At 43.7% G+C, this 19,862-nt stretch overlaps 1 protein-coding gene across 1 annotated transcript; it reads left to right on the top strand.

The window, feature by feature from the left end:
• The first annotated feature begins 793 nt into the window (after positions 1-793).
• LOC136356109 (uncharacterized) lies at positions 794-6,479 on the top strand. The gene is made up of 8 exons (XM_066309623.1): positions 794-3,694; positions 3,793-3,883; positions 3,975-4,831; positions 4,917-5,125; positions 5,231-5,525; positions 5,602-5,700; positions 5,772-6,145; positions 6,233-6,479. The coding sequence occupies exons 3-7, from the start codon at positions 4,613-4,615 to the stop codon at positions 6,072-6,074; spliced, it is 1,125 nt and encodes a 374-aa protein (XP_066165720.1). The 5' UTR covers positions 794-3,694; positions 3,793-3,883; positions 3,975-4,612; the 3' UTR covers positions 6,075-6,145; positions 6,233-6,479.
• The last annotated feature ends 13,383 nt before the right edge of the window (positions 6,480-19,862 follow it).

Below are 19,862 nucleotides of genomic sequence, written 5' to 3'. Positions count from 1 at the left end.
GCCGTACCCCAACATGGCGGCGCCAGCCACACTGGCGCCGTGCCCGTGCCACCGTGGCACTAGGGCTGTCGTGGAGGTGCTGACTGGGCAGAATGGGGGCACCAGCCACACTAGCGCCGCCCCTCATACCACGGCGCCAGCATGGCTGGCGCGCCCCTCCTCTGTGGGCCGACCCTTAAACCCCGTGGGCCCCACCACCTTTCTCCTCCCCACTCCCATTTTCGCCATGTCCCAGCCCGAGCAGCAGCGCAGGAGTTCTTCCCCTCTCTCTCCCCCTCACCTCTCCACCTCAAATCCACTCAATTTGAAGCCGTTTTTCGCGGGATTTTTTGTGGAAATCGAAGAGAAAGGTAGACTCCTTCATTCCCCCCTCTTTTTTTTCGTTTTTATTGATTGAATTTGTAGATCGGTGGGTAACCCTAGATCCCCTTTTTTACCTAAATTTATGATTTTTAGCATTTGTTCTTAGGATTGGCTTGTTGTAGTGCTACATGTTTGCAATGTACTCATTGGTGTCATGATTTTTTTAACCATATATGTGGTAATGTTAATTTTTGGATGGTTTGGTTGGATGGATGGATGAAAAATTATGGTTGAGGCATGACGGAGGTTTGGGTTGTATGACGGAGTATTTGTAATATTTCGATGTGTAATGCACTAGTAAACTTGTTGATAGCTATAGGTGGATTAAATATTTTTTTGGAGTAGTAGCTTTGGGACAATTTAAGTTATGCATTGGTTATAATATGTCGGTTTGGACTACGTTTAGGAATAAAGATTTAATTTTTGTTGCAAAGTTACATTTGATTTTTTGGTGTAGATGGATAGACTTGTTCGTGTTTACTACGGTGGTAGAGTGGTGGAACCTTATGTTGGTGCACATGTTGAGTTTGAGGATATGTCATTGAAGACCATTTTGTTTCCCACCCACCCAACTCTAGATGAACTAAGGTCACGAGTGAAAGAAGTTCTTGGATGGACCGAGGATAATGTGGAGATTCGTTTTTATGGGAGATACGATGTTGGTCAAGGGCATAAGTATATATTAAATGTGATAGGTCAGTTGGAATGGGAAGTTTACTTTGATTTGGTAAAAGAGTCTCAGTTTAGATCTCTAGAGGTGTTTGCATCAAAGTTAGTTCGTACCGTAGAAAATTTGGATCTAAACAAATCTCCTTCTTATCATTACGTTGAGAAGAATTTTGTGACATATTATTCTCGTCGTGGAGGGGGTGCAAGTAAGACTGAGTTGGTACAAGAAGACTTGGAGGGGGAAGGAGAGAAGAAGAGACCTTTGCTTGGAAATGATTTATGGGAGGCAGGACCATCAAAGAGACATTGCGGTACTGATGATGTGGATGCAGCGAGGGTGATGAAAAGGGAGTTAGTACAAAAGGGGCTTGATCTAAGTGAACATTTGTCGGCGAGTGTTCATTGGTCGTCGTACGGAGTCAACCCTAAATACCCGACAGAAGTAGCAGGCCAATATATGAATCCAGATGATTACTTTGATGTCGAATTGAGTGGTGGTCACGATTCTGTCTTAGTAGAAGTCAATAGAGATGATGTTGACAAGGAGGCAAGTGTTGAGCAATATGATGTTGAATTTGCTGAAGACTCTGATGATGACTATCCATTCCCTCCACTTACTAATAATGACAAGTTAGCATTAGAGGAATGTCGTGCGTTTGAGAAGGTGTTTGGGAGGAAGCCGGACATTCCTGAGTTTAGGGACCTAACACATGCCCATGGTGCACTACTAGATGGCGGCATCAACCTAGATCAGTTGCCAGAACCATTCCAGGTGGATGGTCTCAGAAAGGGTTTAGAGTTCCCATCCATGGTCGCATTGAAGCTATGGCTCCAGGAGTACGCCATCGTGCACCATCGTCCATACCGTGTTGTCAATTCTGCCGCAAATAGGAGGTACACTGTTAAATGTGAAAACCCACGGTGCAAATGGAAGGTCCATGCAACTAAGAGGTCTAGTGGCACGTGGAGGATATCATGGGTAGGTAAGGAACATAGTTGTGCTACTGCCGAAGGTTCAGGGAGCCACCGGCAGCTGACATTAAAGTTCATAGCAAATAGGTTATGCAATGCCATAAAACTGCAACCTACACTCTCTGCTTCTGCGTTAGCTTTGTATATATTTGAGGTTTTCCAGTATAGGGTGAAATATGGCAAGGCTTAGAGGGCACGAGAGGAGGCTATGAAGCTCATTTACGGTGAATGGGGTGAAGCGTATGTCCGTTTGCCCACTTTGCTGCAAGCCATTAAGCAGAGGAATCCCAGTATGGTCTACCACATCGATACTCATCCTGATAGGGTTGTCAACGTTGATGGAGTGACCAAGAAAATTTTTATGCGTGCATTCTGGTGCTTTGGTCCTTCCATTGAGGCTTTTAAGCATTGTAGGCCAGTACTAGCTATAGATGCAACCTTCCTAACTGGGAAATACGGTGGTGCCTTGATGACTGCATTATCAGCTGATGCGGAGGACCAACTTGTACCTTTAGCTTTTGCCTTGGTGGAGAAAGAGAATTCACGAGACTGGTGCTGGTTTATCGATCTTGTCCGACGGGTTGTGGTTGGGCCGCATAGGGAGGTTTGTATTATCTCAGATCGACATGCTGGTATAATGAATGCCATGACGACTCCTGTTCCAGGATTGCCACCGGTTCACCACCGGTGGTGCATGAGGCACTTCAGTGCTAATTTCCACAAGGCCGGTGCAGACAAGCATCAGACAAAAGAGCTCCTAAGGATATGTCAGATTGACGAGAAGTGGATATTTGAGAGGGATGTTGAGGCACTAAGGCAGCGTATTCCCGAAGGTCCTCGTAAATGGCTTGAAGATGAGTTGTTGGATAAAGATAAGTGGTCTCGTGCATACGATAGAAATGGCCGCCGGTGGGGTTACATGACAACCAACATGGCCGAACAGTTCAATAACGTGCTAGTTGGTGTTCGTAAGCTTCCAGTGACGGCCATAGTATCATTTACGTTCATGAAGTGCAATGACTACTTTGTGAACAGACATGATGAAGCTTTGAAGCGAGTCCAGTTAGGGCAGCGTTGGTCCACCAAGGTTGATAGTAAGATGAAGGTGCAAAAAAGTAAGGCGAACAAACACACTGCAAGGTGTTTCGATAAGCAGAAAAAGACATACGAGGTCACAGAAAGGTGTGGTATAACGCGTGGTGGTGTTAGATTCGGCGCAAGAGCCTTCAAAGTTGAAGGTGAGGGGAACTCATGTTCTTGCCAAAGACCATTGCTCTACCATATGCCTTGCTCACATCTTATACACGTTTATCTGATTCATGCAATTGATGAGGAATCTCCCAACCGAATGCCGTATCAGTTCTCTTCAAGAGCCGTTGTGAACACATGGGCAAGTCGCTTTGAGCCATACCTCGACCCCACATAGTGGCTACCGTACGATGGTGAAGAATTTGTTGCTGACCCAAATTTGAAGATTAAAACAAGAGGGAAGAGGAGATCGAAACGATTCAAGAACGAAATGGACTCAGGTCTGGGTGGTTCTGGAAGGAAACCACCTTCATGCGTTCAACTTGATGCTGCGCCGGTGCAAAATAGATGCTCGTTGTGTCACCAGGAGGGTCACAAGAAAACTAAGTGTCCTAAGCGTCCAAAAAAGAAGAAGTCCAAAAAAAATATAAGTGTTAGGGAGGTAAATATTTTGTTTTCCTACTCATGTTCTCGCATTCATTTTCTTTTAATATATGTCACATTGGTAACTAACGGTGAATTTATTACTTTTTCATGTAGGATGGCCGAGGAGGGACAACCACCGACTTACCCAGCCTTGGAGGCGTACTACGAGGCCCGTCATCGCGGGGCTGCGATCGAGGCGGGGAGGGTATGAATCGGCATTGATTCACTTGTGCATAAGTATCGGTAGCGTGTATTTGACATTATATTAACTAATTGATTTACAATTGCTAATGCAGGTACTTCAACCGCTCCGAGTCAGAGCTCATGCCCCTCCAGTGTTCGACGATAGGTACATCCCGTACCTAAGGGCTGCCGGGTTGCTCGGGGTGGCCTTGGTCGTGAGCAGAGGAATGCCAGTGTTCAACGCTCCTGCGTTGACAGCACTTGTGGACAGATGGAGGCCTGAGACACACAGCTTCCACCTCCCTAGTGGTGAGATGACCATCACTCTACAGGATGTGGCTATGATCTTGGCCCTCCCATTACGGGGGCATGCCGTGACGGGCAGGACAGAGACTCCTGGATGGCATGCACAAGTGCAGCAGCTATTTGGCATTCCACTGAACATTGAGCAGGGGCAAGGGGGAAGAAGAAGCAGAATGGAATACCCCTGTCTTGGCTGAGTCAGAACTTCTCACATCTTGACGACGATGCTGAGCCATGGCGTATTGAGTGTTATGCCCATGCATACATCTTGCACTTGTTGGGAGGAGTTCTGTTTCCTGATGCTGGGGGTGACATTGCTTCGGCGATATGGATTCCTTTGGTCGCCAACCTTGGTGATCTGGGCCGTTTCAGTTGGGGCTCAGCAGTGTTGGCGTGGACATATAGACAGCTCTGTGAGGCCTGTTGTCGTCAGGCACCATCATCCAACATGAGTGGTTGTGTGCTATTGATTCAGATGTGGATGTGGTTAAGACTACCGGTTGGAAGGCCTAAGTGGAGGCAAAGCTTCACTCCTTGGCCCTACAATGAGCCAGACATGGAGAAGACAGTGGCCTACCTTTTTGAGAGTACTGCCACTGCACATGCTCACCGGGATGTGGCATACAAGCATTATGTCAATGAGATGGACTGCTTACAGCCTCAACATGTAAGTACTTCCAATATCACTTCTAGTTAGACATTTACTTCTTTAATTGAGATACTAACCAACGACATCTCTTCAACTTTTGCAGATTGAGTGGTTACCATACCACACAAATGAGGCTTCAAGCCTGACCCTGAACTCGATGTGCAATCGAGACTCTGACTATTTCATGTACCAGTGCCCATTGATTTGTTTCTGGGCAGTTGAGTACCACCTTCCGCACCGTGTCATGCGACAGTTCGGGAAGAAACAAGATTGGCCGGTTGAGGACATCTCAACTGGAGTTGAATTACACAAGTAAATATTTCTTATCTTTGTTTGCTTTCATTGTCAATGTTCAATTTTGTACCATTTAACCCTTGTCGATGCTCACTATTGTTTCATCACCTTCTACTTGTCTAGGTATGACAGGGTGAGAACAAAGAAGGTGAAAGACTGGGGGCTAGAGCATAATAGATACATTGATGAATGGAGGACAGCCGAAAGGAACGACAGGTACATCGAGACTATACATCAAAATCATCTTTTCTCAGAGTACCTTCGTTGGCTGCATATGACATATAGACTGTTCCTCCACCCTACTTGGACGGAAGCCGACATAGAGGATGACCGCGACTCCGATGAGGGGCGGAATCCCTATGATGTCCGGACTAGAGTTGGATATCAAATGGAGCACGCCCCACTTAGAGACAGAGTCGTAAGTTTTCTTGCATTTGTCAAAGTTATTTCCATTTGCACCCTAGACCCTAACATATATCTTCTCACGCTTTCAGTCGAGAGAGCTCCTCAGGAGTGTGAATGAAATGGGGCATGCCCTCCAAGCTCCGAGGGGTGGTGAGGACACGGAGAACACACTCCGCAATGTTTTAGAGGTAAAATTTATTTAGCACTTTGCATTACTTGAGTTATGCCTAACAAACTTCTTTTTTTTTTTGAAATGCAGAAAGTTCGTCAAAGGTGCCGGAAACTTGCAGCAAGATTAGGTTGCAGGTCGGTTGGATTGGACGACGTGTACCAACCGGGGAGACTACCACCACCACTACCTCAATCCGCGCGTCCAAGTATCGCTCGACACTCCATCAGGATAGAAGAGCGTGAAGGAGTTGGTGGCTCGTCGTCGTCACGCATTAAGCAAGGGAGGGGAAAGGGGAAGGCGCCGGCTCCACCTAGCGACGACGATGACGTCGAGGACGAGGAGGATGAGGACTACGTCGCACCAGACGCCGAGGAGATAGACATGTCATAGCTTCCCGACGCGCCTCAGGGGACGCAACCCACGCAATACAACTTGCGATCCACTCGGACAGCGAAAAAGAGGTAAAGTGAGCTTACCATTCTCAAATGTTATTTGATTTCCCTTATTTTGTTTTTAAAATGTTTTAAACATTGGATTTTCAAATGTAGGTACACTCCGGGCTCGCAAGCAATTCGGCGCCAACGGAAGAAGTAATTTGTATAAAGTTAATCTATTGGTTGGTAGTATGACATATGTGGTGCACTATGTGATATAAAATGTGATGGACTATGTGAGGACTATGTGATGGACTTTTGACATTGTTTCATGTGTGGAATATAGGATGGACTTTTGGCATTGTTTGATGTGTGGGATATGTGATGGACTTTTTGCATTGTTTGATGTGTGGAATATGTGATGGACTATGTGAGGACTATGTGATGGACTTTTGGCATTGTGATTTGTGCAATTGGAACATGTTTTAGTCTGTACGAATCTGTGAATTGTGATTTGAATTGCGAACTGTGAATTGGTACATTTGTGCAATATGGATCTTCAATTTGCAGGGAGGCAGAGGGCGGCGCCAACCACCCTGGCGCCGTGGTTGGGGAGGGCGGCGCCAGCCAGTGCCGCGAGGCAGAAGGGTTTCGGGCTGGGGGAGGGCGGCGCCAGCTACCCTGGCGCCGTGGTCCATGAGGGCGGCGCCAGCCGAGGCCCGGAGGCGGAAGGGCTTCGATGGGGGGAGGAGGGGAGCGCCAGCCACCCTGGCGCCGCGGTCGGGGGGGGGGGGGAGGGGGGCGCCAGCCGTTGCCCGGAGGCAGAACAGGGCGAAAATTTTTAGGGGGGAGAAAGTTGGTGGGGCCCGCAGAGGAGGGGCACGCCAGCCATGCTGGCGCCGTGGTATGAGGGGCGGCGCCACTTTGGCTGGCGCCCCTTTCGGCCTAGTCAGCACCTCCACGACAGCCCTATTGCCACGGTGGCACGGGCACGGCGCCAGTGTGGCTGGCGCTACCATGTTGGGGTACGGCGCCAGCCACTCTGGCGTCCCAAAAAGGACCATTTCCGGTTTAAGTTTTTTCAGGGGTCTATTTGTAAAATAAGTTTTCAAAAAGGTCCAAAATGTAAAAATTTCAGGACACCCCTGCTCGCTCGTGGGAAGGATTGGGATCGGCCAGGCGGCGGCGGCGGGCGAACTCACGAGGAGGGTCAGGAACTCAGGATCCCCTGGTTGAGACGATGGTTTTTTTTTCTTTTTGTTAAGTCGGATTTACCCTCTTGAAAGTACGAATTGCACCCCTCAACTTTGACTGCAAACAAATTACATCTTCAATTATTTAATCCGAACACATTACCTCTTCCTTCTGTTTTTGGGTGGTTTCGGCCCACTTGTCTCTCATGGCACTAAAACATGACAGATGATGTGGCGAGAGGTTCGTAGAGCTATTTGTTATTGAGCATCCAGTCTCCCCGTTGAACCACAGGAATAAAAATTATATATGAAAGAGTAGGAAAAATATAAGATTTGACAAGAAAGTGTAAAACAGATGATTGCAAAACACAGAAAAAATGTAGGAACGACCGTTTGATTGGGCAGTAGGCAAAAGAGAAATTTGAGGAAAGATAAAGACAAATGATTTTTTTTCATAAGGTTCTACCTCATGTTAAATTTTCTTCAAAACTTATATGGGAAGAGACATTCCATAGGAATTTTATAGGATTACATAAGGTTCATTCCTTTGATTCAAAGGGTTACGTAGGAAAAATTCCTATAGAAATAAAATCCTTTAAAATTCCTATAAATTTCCTTTGTATCAAATGGCCTTATTTTGTTTCCTCATCTCTTCATTGTCTTCCTCCACCTTTATCGTTTTTCTCATCTCTCCATGGCTGCCTTGATAGCAAGGTAAGGCAATACGAATAGCAAAGCTCGAAGCATAGCAGCGACAATGTTGGAGCTTAAAATGCCCCAGTGAGGGTGGACGAGTAGGGCATGCAATTGCCGTTAAGTTTTATGTCAACACTTTCTTCCATTGCCACTACTGTCAATAAAATAGTAACGCTTGTATTTTGAAGTAATTTTTTGTATTCTCAATCTTGGTTAAACAAACGAGTAATGATTTTGTTTTGAAATAGAGGAAGTACATTTTATTGATTTCTTTCATGTCGTATGCATATTAATGAGGATAATATAAAGTATAACAAGGTTATTTGAGACCGTGAACTTATCATGTTGATTAAACCACCACGAGCAGGGATATGTGGGTCACACCATAAATGAAAAATAGGTGTGTAGCTCCAGCACACCCCAAATCATTTTGAACCATATACCATCAACATATATCTGCGCACGGTCGATAAGCATAATAGTTGGTAATTATTTTAGTAAACAAGACAAGCTTTCCATATTAATTTAGGACGGAAAAATGGCTAAGAATAAAAACTTGAAATAACGCAGTGCCAAAGTCTTTTGAGACCGTAGACATGGTCTCAATGCAAGAGCTGTGCTTTGGGGATGTTGTGATGTCGAAGTTCAAAGACTTTTTACAATATGTAACCTTCTAATTTCATTTTTTTCTTTTCTTTTTATTTTTGAGAAAGAGAGGTAGCCCTCTCCCGTTTCCATTAAAGAAACGAAACCTTATAGATAGTTCAGGAGAAAAATATAAAAAGGGCTACATGATGAGAATATCTGGGATGCCACCACAAGATGCCATCTCCAAGCCGAGCGAAGTGAAACTAGAGCAATGATAGAGCTAGCCAAGCTAAAACGACATCCATATCACCCCCAAGTAAAGCATATAGGTTTAGAAACCATCCCCAAGTAAAGCATATAGGTTTAGAAACCATTCAGATGCACAGCAAAACAAAAAGAAAACTCATTTCCCAGCTACTCTTTAGAAAGTCCATGGGATAAATTGGAGCAAGTCTATTTGCTTGTCCCTTTTTCTCTTGGAAATTTGCATATCAACGGTAAGATTACATATAAGGCATAAAATTAGTTGACTATCGGTTGCATGCTTACATGCATATGGCTAGTGGCTAGCGCAATGCAATATCAAAATTTAGGGGTGCTAATAAAAAGCAGGTAGGAAATCAGGGTACTCATAAACAAAAATAACATAAAAGTATCAACTAAAAACAAATGGCTTGTGTATGTTTTCTCATAGCTCTGTACTTGATGTATGTACCATAGAATTAACACATGCTATTGTACTGTTTATTCATGTTCTCTTCTCAAGGTCAAATTTGCTATTTCTTCAAAAAAAAAAAGGGGGGGGGGGTCTCAAATTTGTTACCGAACTTTCTTTGCCACCCTTTGATGTTTGTTATTCACACTTGAGCACTATTAAATATGATCTGTCTATTGCGTGTTTTGTTTATTTCTTCGCATTTTCAGGTTTTCTACAATACTGCTCAATACTATTTAGGATTCTCGTGTTATATTGATTGGCCTTATTCTAATTATTTTAGCATTTCAATACATAAACAGATGATAATGAGGTATGTATACTGAATTAGAAGTTTTTATCTATGTCAAGGTTCTCTTTTTTATCTATGTCAAGGTTCTCTTAGTAATTGTATGATGTCCATAATGTTTCTTTCAAAATATAGGATCCTGTCTTGTCCCCCCAACACACTCACACAAAGAGATAAAAATAGAACTACACTTTTTTATTGCTTTGAAAGTTTGAACTTTGACATTTCATTTTACGTTTCTTATTTTTTCTGTAGAGGGATTGAACTTTATTTTTCCAAGTCTTTGAAATCACTTCTTGCAGAATTAAGCCTTTCATGTTCATACATTCTTTCACTCTATTAGCTCAAAAGATATTTTGTTGCGATGATTCGTACAAAATGTTAAGAGTTATTGCATCTGCTTCACCTTTTGTAATATCACATATATTGTATATATACATGTGCCAAGCAAATTATGTGTGTTAACCGATATTTCTGTGATATATGCTCTTTTTTTGGTTATATACTATTGATTAGGGATTCTTATGTATGCTTTATATACCAGGTTGTTAACGCTAAAATTTGGTAAGATTTTTTAGTGGATTCGGTTAAGGAAAGAACACAATTAGCCGATGGAAAGATTATCCAGAAGTGTCTGAGTTCAAGGAGTCATGAATACCATGGTGTGGCAGATTAATTCTATCTATTAATTAGGTAGAGTTTAGTAATTTTCCCTTATCTTTAGAAAGTTTTGTCTAGTGTCCGATTAGGACTTGTATGTTTCCTTTTGTCTTTAGGAAACATGTGTCATGTCCGATATGAACTAGTATATACCCATGGATATTTCTTTGTAATCTATCTCTCGATCAATACAACTTCGGCGCATATCATTGGACATCTACTTCATCATATTATCATCGGTCGATTGGATTGATTGTTCAAGTTCTTCTATTGTCTTTATATCATTATTTATCTAAGCGTTAGAATTTACATCGGACATATAACCGATTATTCAAGACCATATCAACATCGGCTTATTGGCTGATTGGTTCTTTGATTATCAATTTATCTATCTTGTCAGTTGCAGGATCAAACTGACTGGCACGCCCAAACCTGATAATTTAGGACCTGCACTGGAGCTAAGCAAATCTCCCAGGACTTCAAGTGTCACGAAGAAATTTCACATCAACACATGGCCCATGTATAGATGGATGTTTGTTCCTCCTTTTTGTTGCAAGCTTGCTGTATGCTATATTCTTATTAGACACTCTCCAGGCCCATTCGTGAATGATTCTATGTAAATGTAAGCTTCTATATTGCCTTTATGCGTACATGAAGATTATTCTGTATAAGTCTTTTCAAGTCTTACTTCAATACCTTAGTTATCTTCTATAGCTAGGTATAATTATGATCAATAATTATTTTGATACATCAGTTATCTTCTATAGTTAAGTATAATTATGATCAATAATTATTTCTAAAGTCTATGAATGATATCGTTCATTCAAATATATGATCCAGATGACTACAATTATTCTAAACCACAACAGAAATAACGATGTGGATGTTTTTTATTTTACCAATTTTCGTTGTTCGTGTGCTGGAACACATCAATTTCCCCAGTGGCAACGCACGAACACCTGTAAAAAAGAAAAGAGAATCTACTATATGCCACTGAGTTTGTCTCAGTTCAACGATTTGCTACTGACAGTGTCTCTTTCTACAATATATCGATGAGCCACTATAACGCCCCGATTTTCGTTCGGGATTAAAAATCAATTAATAATGCATTTTCTAGAAATTAAATAAAAGATAAATCAATTTAATCAAGTAAAATAATGGGAGAATTTGAAATTTTCCTTTAAAAATCATTGGCCGGGAATATTTTGTAATGTTCTTTGTGCCCTAATGTACTCTCCGGAATTTTCCGTGAATTTTCGGAGCTCGAGAAATAGTTTTAATAGCACAAAGATCATTGCATCAATTAAAATAAAAAGAAAACAAATAAAATCCCCCTTCCTCTCTTTGGGCCATTTTCGGCCCAAGTCTTCCTTCCCTCCCTCGGCCCGCGCGCCCTTTTCTCTCCCTCTCGGGCCGGCCTTCTCCCTCGGCCCGCTCAGCTCTCTCTCTCCCTCAAGTCTGCTTTACCTCCCTCGCCCGTTTTCCCCTCTCTCTCTCTCCCCGACAGGTGGGACCCGAGGCCCCACCTGTCATCCCCAACCTCCGGCCAGCTCCAACCGTCGGCCACGCCGCCCACTCCCTCCGCCGATCCCGCGCCTCCCTTCGTCCCAACCGGCGTGGACCCGAGTCCCCTTCCACCTCGCGACCACATCCCGCCCCACTCCCCCTCTCTCCCCGCGGGAATCGACGCCACGCCGAGCCGCCACACCCGCCACGATGTCGCCCACGTCGCCGGCCGTTGCCGCTTCAAATCCGCCACGTCCGGCCACGATTTCTCCTCCCCGAGCCTATAAAAAGCACCCTCGTGCTCTCCTCTTCCGTTTCCCTCTCCTCCCCGAGCTCCTCGTTACCTCTCCCGTGTTCCCCGCGCGAGCCCGCGCTCCGCTGCTTTCCGGCGAGCTCCGGCTGCACGCCGCCGTCGCCGTAGCCACTGCCGCGCTGCGCCGCTTACACCACCGGCTTCGCCATGCCTCGCCGCACATTGGCCACCGCTCCTTTTGCACAAACCTCCGCCGAAACTCCCCTTCCACCATGCACCCGAGTCGCCACCACCCTAAACCGCCTCCAGCCGCATGTCGTCGCCGCCTGAGCCGCTCCCGCGCCCTGCCACCACCGCAGCCGGCTTCGCCGCCGCGCGGGCAAGCCCGGCCACCGATCCCTTTTTCCCCTCCACCACCAGAACTACCTCCCCGCCATACCACCCTACCGGCCGCCTTTTTCCGCCTCCGGTCGCCGTTCGCCTTCACCCCGGCTGCCGCTGCGACGCATCGGCTGCATCGCCGGCTTCGCCGCGTCCCGCTCTTCCCCATCCGCCGCCCGGTCGCCGCCTTCCGCCGCCGGGAGCCCCTCCTCCTTGTCGACCTGTGGAGCGCCGCCGCCTCCCTCCGCCGGCTGCTCTCGCCGTCGCCGTGCCCCTCGGTGAGCTCTGCCACCTCCCTCTCCCTCACTGCCTCCGTTTCCTCTCGCCGCTTCCCGCGCTGCGCGCCGCCGCTCCCTGTGCCGCCCGCCGTCGCCGGTGACTGCGCGCCGCCGCCCTCTATGGTCGGTCGGGCCAGCCCCGGCTGTGCCCGTGCCCGGCCACCGCTCTCCTCAGCCGCCCGATCGGCTTGGGCCGATCTGGGCCGTCCACGTGGTGGACGCGCACCCGAGGCCATGTGTGGACCATGTCCACCGTGCGCCCTCCCCCTTTGACTCGCTGACGTGTGGGGCCCGCGTGTCGGCGCCGGCCGCCCCTTTGCTGACGTCAGCGAGGACCATTTCCTTTGTAAAAATAAATAATAATTGCGCAATAAATCGAGTTTAATTCTAGAAATTCATTTAAATGGCTCAAAACTTCTAAAATTCATATCTAATTCATTCGAACTCCGAATTGAGCCATTCAACTTGCAAAATTCATCTAAAATTGAGCTCTACATGTTTGTTTACTTTTTATGTACTGTTTCCTTGGTTTTTATTAGAGTTTTTCCTCGTTTTGCGTGCCAGCGTGTAGTTTCCGTCGTTCCGGAAGTTCGCGTTCGCAAGGGTAAGAGTTCAGAAGATCCAAGTGAAGAAGCAAGGCAAGTCACACATTCCCCTTGAGCATGTTGTTCCCAATTTATAAATGTTTTACCGTTTGCAAATCAATATGCATGTTTTGCTAATTACATGGGATCAGGGTTTACCTATCTGCTCGCTTGTGCCATGTTTACTTGATATCTGTCCTTTGTCAACCGTGGGTAATAAATCGCCTAGCTTGTGTTACTTTGATGACCTAGCTAGAACTATATGCTTAGCCATGCTTAATTACCACTAGCTCAGTCGATGGGATAATTGCAATATTAGACATTCTAGTATCTTGTTGAGCTGCGTGCTCGTGACATCTGGCCATGTTTCATGGTCGTAATTATCCAACTAAAATGCGACTGAATGGTGGGCTGTGGGTGCATGGTTTTGTGAGTCGCACCCATGGCAATTAAGGACCGGTTCACGGGAAACCCTGGAAGACTTACAGCGCTTGCCACAAGCGGGAGTGGGTAACTGCTTGATCTGAAGAATAGCTCGACCCTTTCCTAGGCACCGGTGGCGAAGGTGGGCGTGATGGAGTTGGGTCGGCCGGGGTGTCCGGTTGTCCAGCTGCCGGATTCACCGCGGCGCAAGAGGGGACCGCCCACTGCCTTTTGAGGGGTGGGGGTGAAACCTTAGCGTGGTGTGGATGGTTAGGGGAGGGTTATGCGAAGGGTCTCGTCACAATCACTCGACATGGTGACGTGTGCATCATGGGCACATGATGACGCGGTGACATGTCGGTGGGTTGTGTCTTGTGGGTACAGTTGTGCACCTCTGGCCAGAGTAAAACTATTCGAATAGCCATGCCCGCGGTTATGGGCGATCGATCAGATTCACCGTGATTAGTCCCATCTTAATAAATCGACCCAATACACTGTGGTTCAGGTGGGTTGGTTGGGCCTGTTCAACGTGGTGTAGCGTTGATCAGTGGAGATTCAATATTACTTTAATTACCCAACCGTTTTACTGTTTTGCTCAATAAAGTGTTTTACAACTGCCTTTCTGCAAATAGCCACAAACCCCTCCTTGTATCCCCTTGCACGTCTGCATCGTTGGTGTGGCTTGCTGAGTACGGTGGTTGTACTCAGCCTTGCTATTATTCCCCCTTTTCAGAAGTGTAGTGCTTCTGAGCTGAAGATGGAATTAGAAGACCAAGGCTCAGACCCCAGTTGAGTTTTGCCTGTGGAGTGGGAGTGGAGCTGAAGCCCCGCTAGGATCGCCTTTTTCCGCTGCTGCTGCTTTTGTTTCGGTGTGAGGACTAAGTGCCTCTTCTGTAAGTATTTTACGCTTTATTTACGTTTGGAACTGTATATTACTTGTCGTTTTGTGTACCCTGGCTGGTCCTGGATAGGGATTTAATACGCAAAATAGTCTGGAAATTTGGGTTAAATTTCTGGGCGTGACAGCCACCGAGGAGAGTACAAAGTTCAAGAAGATTATTTGAGCCAGTGAACATATCATATTGATCATGATGGTGAGCAGGGTAGTGGATATGTGTCCCACGCCACAAAAGAACTAGTGTGCTGCTTGAAGGACCAACTCCATCAACCCCAAAACACCTCAAACCACATATCCACCAAGACATATCTTTTTAAGTTCGATAAGCATATCAGTCATGGTAACTAATTATTTTAGAAACAATAACATTGAACAAACTCTCCAGATTAACTTGAATAAAACCATGACAAGATGGGAACAAACTCTCCAATAAACATTAACATGTAGACAGAGGCTTGACATAAGACGTCGGGATATAAATGATAAACATTAACCCGATGACGAGGATCATCGAGGTATGCTCGCCACGTCACCTTCTTGATCTCCATGGTTTTGGGTTGCTCGTCATCGCCAATTTGAACCATCACACTTATTTTCTCTAATCTCTATTTTGTCATATATAAGTCAACCTAAGCGCATATCACCTATGCACGAAGTGGAGGGGAACCTATAGAAATAAACATCACTATTTGAATAAAATGATCAAACATTTCAAATATTAGGATGAGATAGCCAATTTACCATTCATTTTGGTTAATTACAACACTTTGAGTTAACAAATATCACTTGAAAGAAAATAGATAACAGGATGACAAAAACGAATCATCCAAAATAAAAAATGCATTATCATTTGTAGTATAAGGATATCAAACTTAATATGAAATGCAATCCTTAGCACGAGATGTAGATGTGTATATAGTCCTAACACAAACAGACGTAGACGTGCACATAACAGTACGAGACGTCTGTGTACATTTACCATCCTAATCCTCAACATGAGAAATACGTGTATATATAGAACTATGTATAGTTTTATAGATCCTCCTACTTCTCAGAATGAGGAAATCAACTCCAACAATCACCGCTAGCATAGATCCAACTAGGAACCGTGTGCACTCAACCACGCTAATGCCAAGATCATGCTGTCTAGCAAGCAGGGCAGTGCTTAAGGCTGCAATTAGCCATGCCTCACGTGCAACACATGAGCACATGCATGAACAAAGATATAACTTAAGAGTAAATTGCATTGGCGGTACAAAAACTTGTTAGGTGGGTGCAATTTAGTACATAAATTTGTAAAATGCTCGTTTCAGTACATGAACTTGTCTAGCTAGTTCGTGTGAACGAGGACCAAAATAATTTAGCAATGTTAATTTTACGAAGCTGATGTTGATTAGGATGTGACGTGCGTACATGTAGTGAGTATGCATAAGAAATGCAATATCTATAAATTTAGTCTCTACTTTATCCTTCATCATGGAAACAATGAATTTCATATATTTCTAACCCTTCTATCATTGCTCAAATTTTTTAATCTTTCTCTACTATCACTATATCCTATTCTATTTTTTATTGAGAGGTGTATGTCTAATAGCAATCTTCTCAAATATATGTTTATGTACCAGACAAGTTTATGCACCAAAATGAGCATTTTGCAAGTTCGTGCACTAAATTGCACCCACCTGACAGGGGTGTTTGAGGGGGGGGGGAAGTGAGTTGTAAGACCTCATTTGCATGGCCAACATTGAGGCCCATATAATCAAAGCATTAATTAACTCTATCCATTTCCAAAATATAGTCAGTTTATAAATAATTTCCTTGACACTATTCCAAAGCCAAGTACCCTCATCCACTATTGTTTAAAAATGTATTTGCTAGACATTATGAGGAAAGTAGTAAAATGTTATTAGTGCTTTACTACTCCATTTATTGCCCAGGCTTATTTTGATCCATCATTGATTGGAGAGGGATACAAGGAAAAGACATTGAATAAATTTTATTTTATTCTCAATTTTTGCTAAACAAACATTAATACTTGTTCTTTGAAACTGAGGGAGTAGAATTTATTGATTATTGTCATGCTATATGCACATTAATCAAGAGAGTATAAAGTACAAAGAGATTATTTGAGCCAGTGAACATATCATGTTGATCATAACCATCATGATAAGCTATGTAGTGGATATGTGTCTCACGCCGCAAAAGAACTAGTGTGCTAATTGGAGGAGTAACTCCAGTAACTCCAAAGCACCTCAAACCAGATATCCACCAAGATATCTCCGTAAGAGCAACTCTAACAACCCCAAAGCACCTCAAACCACATATCCACCAAGACATATCTCCGTATGGTCGGTAAGCATATCAGTCATGGTAACTAATTATTTTAGTAAACAAAAAACACTGAACAACAAACTCTCCAGATTAACTTGAAACAAAACCACGAAAAAGTGAGAACAAACTTTCCAACAGAGACTAACTTGTAGGACATAGGCTTGACATAAGACGTCGGGATATAAATCATATATCCGTAAAGTCGGTAAGCATATCAGCCATGGTAACTAATTATCTTAGTAAACAACAACAATGAACTCTCTAGATTCACTTAGAACAAAACCACAAAAAATGAGAACAAACTCTCCAACGGACACTAACTTGTAGGACATAGGCTTGACATAAGACGTTGGGTTATAAATGATTAACATTACCCCGATGACGAGGATCATCGAGCACATCCTCGCCACGTGAACAGCAATCTTCACCCTCTTGATTTCCGTGGTTTTGGGTTGCTCGTCGTCGCCAATTCGAACCATCAAATCTTATTTTCTCTAATATCGCTATATATAAGTCAGCCTAAACGCCTACCACCTACTCACTAGACAAGCAACCAAACGTGGCTAGTAGCGCCTTTTTGCCCTCTCCGCACCATCACTGCAATGATGCAACGGAGCGAAGCCACAAGGGGACAATGGGGGCACATGCCCCCCTACGCTCCGCTCATAGAACAAAGGGTACCTTATAGAGAACAAAGGGTACCTTATATAAATAGTTCATCTCCATGGTTGTGGGTTGCTCGTCGTCACGTTTAAGCTAAAGTGATGGGGGAACCTATAGAAATAAACATCACTATTTGAATCAATTGATCAAACATTTAAAATAGTAGGATCAGATAACCAATCTACCATTTATTTTGGTTAATTACAACACTTTGAGTTAACAGATATTACTTAAAAGAAAATAGATAACAGGATGACAAAAACGAATCATCCAAAATAAGAATTAACAGGTATCACAACAAACTCTCCAACAAAAACTAACTTGTAGGACATAGGCTTGACATAAGATGTAGGGATATAAATCATATCTCCATAAGGTCGGTAAGCATATCAGTCGTGGTAACTAAATAATTTTAGTAAATAATAACAATGAAACAAACTCTCTAGATTAACTTGGAACAAAACCACGAAAAAGTGGGAACAAACTCTCCAACGGAGAAAAAGTGGGAACAAACTCTCCAACGGACACTAACTTGTAGGACATAGGCTTTAGTAAACAACAACACTAAACAACAAACTCTCTAAATTAACTTGCAACAAAAACACAATACAAACAGAAGCGCATGCATGCACAAGTAATTAGGAAGAGAAGCTAACACAATACAAACAGAAGTGCATGCATGCACAAGTAATTAGGAAGAGAAGCAAAGCTAGATTGTGAGAAAAGTATTGATTAAGATGAGATTGATTTACCTCCCCTAGTAGTATCAGTAGCAAAAGTAATAGGACTGATAACCAGAAGTAAGACAAAAACACCTGCTATCTTCAAGATCATCTTGGTCGATCTACTCCTTTTTTCTCTGTCTCTCTCTCTCACAAAAGCTGCTCATAGTGAGATGCGATCTCCATAAGGTCGGTAAGCATATCAGCCGTGGTAACTAAATAATTTTAGTAAACAATAACAATGAAACAAACTCTCTAGATTAACTTGGAACAAAACCACAAAAAAGTGGGAACAAACTCTCCAACGGACACTAACTTGTAGGACATAGGCTTTAGTAAACAACAACACTAAAGAAACTCTCTAAATTAACTTGCAACAAAACCACGAAAAAATGGGAACAAACTCTCCAACGGGCACTAACTTGTAGGAAAAAGGCTTGACATAAATGTCGGGATATAAATGATAAACATTACCCCGATGACGAGGATCATCGAGCACATACTCGCCACGTGAACGACAATCTTCACCCTCTTGATTTCCATGGTTTTGGGTTGCTTGTCGTCACCAATTTGAACCATCAAATCTCATTTTCTCTATTCTCGCCATATATAAGTCAGCCTAAGTGCCTACAACCAACGTACTAGACAAGCACAACGCGACCAACCGCAGCTAGTAGCGCATCCTCTATCTTGCCCTCTCCGCACCATCGTTGCAATGATGTAGTTAATTCTATGCATCGACAAGTTAATTCTAAATTCTGCTTTGTAGTACTTGTTATGCATGCCTTCTGTTTTCTGTGCTGATAAATGCCATTTGGACCGATGCGACCAAGGCAAGACTTAATATAGTTCAATGTTTGCTTTATGCTTGAGTTAATCATATTATACTTTTTTAGTAATTTATTTACCATATTATACCATACTCTTTTAGCATCTCATGGGTAGATTTATAATTCAAAATAGCATTGTGGTGATCTAGAATAATATTTATGGCTTTCAAGCATTGTCACATGAGATTATAGAAAGATGCATTGGACATCATTTTATGTGGTTTATTTTTCAAACATCTTTACAAGCTTAGGAATCCGGTTAAAATGAGAATTTCTGACTTGAAGGTTATGAATGTTGAAGTTTATGAATATTGAAGGTTGTGAATGTTGAAATTATGGTTATGGAATGTTTGGATATTTGAGATAGTTTTGATGGTTTAACTGGATTATAAATTACCCCCTTATACCATGGAAAATGACATAGTTTGTGCCCATCCACATGACCAAGCAATTGGACTTCGCCTAGTACATTGTCCCACTATCTGAAAGACTGCTGGTTGGTTCATTAGGAACGGTTTTGGGGTGAACATGTGTACGGAGGTAGGGGCATGTTTTACAACAGTGGGCCTCATGAAAGTATGACGATAAAACTAACCTTGCCTAGGCCTGGCAAGAGTTCGACAATTATGATGAGCCCAGACCCCACTGTGCAGTAACTAGTAGTAAGTGAGACTCTCAAACGGCTATGGTGTTTTCAACCTTGCAAACTGTTCACATCGTATGGGTAAAGCTGGGCAGACACTACAGAGTCGTACCATATTCGAATACACCATGCTCTCGGTCATGGAGATATG

Source organism: Oryza sativa, chromosome 1, assembly GCF_034140825.1.
Source record: "Oryza sativa Japonica Group chromosome 1, ASM3414082v1".
NCBI classification, from domain to species: domain Eukaryota; kingdom Viridiplantae; phylum Streptophyta; class Magnoliopsida; order Poales; family Poaceae; genus Oryza; species Oryza sativa.
The sequence above is the reverse complement of the archived record's forward strand: the minus strand, read 5'-3'. Positions and strand labels throughout refer to the sequence as shown.

Excerpts from the sequence above, each read along its gene's own strand:
- LOC136356109 (XM_066309623.1), top strand. The coding sequence starts at position 4,613 with ATGAGTGGTTGTGTGCTATTGATTCAGATGTGGATGTGGTTAAGACTA. Across the intron at positions 5,126-5,230 it reads ACTGGAGTTGAATTACACAA|GTATGACAGGGTGAGAACAA; the intron begins GTAAATATTTCT and ends CTACTTGTCTAG. Across the intron at positions 5,526-5,601 it reads CCCCACTTAGAGACAGAGTC|TCGAGAGAGCTCCTCAGGAG; the intron begins GTAAGTTTTCTT and ends TCACGCTTTCAG.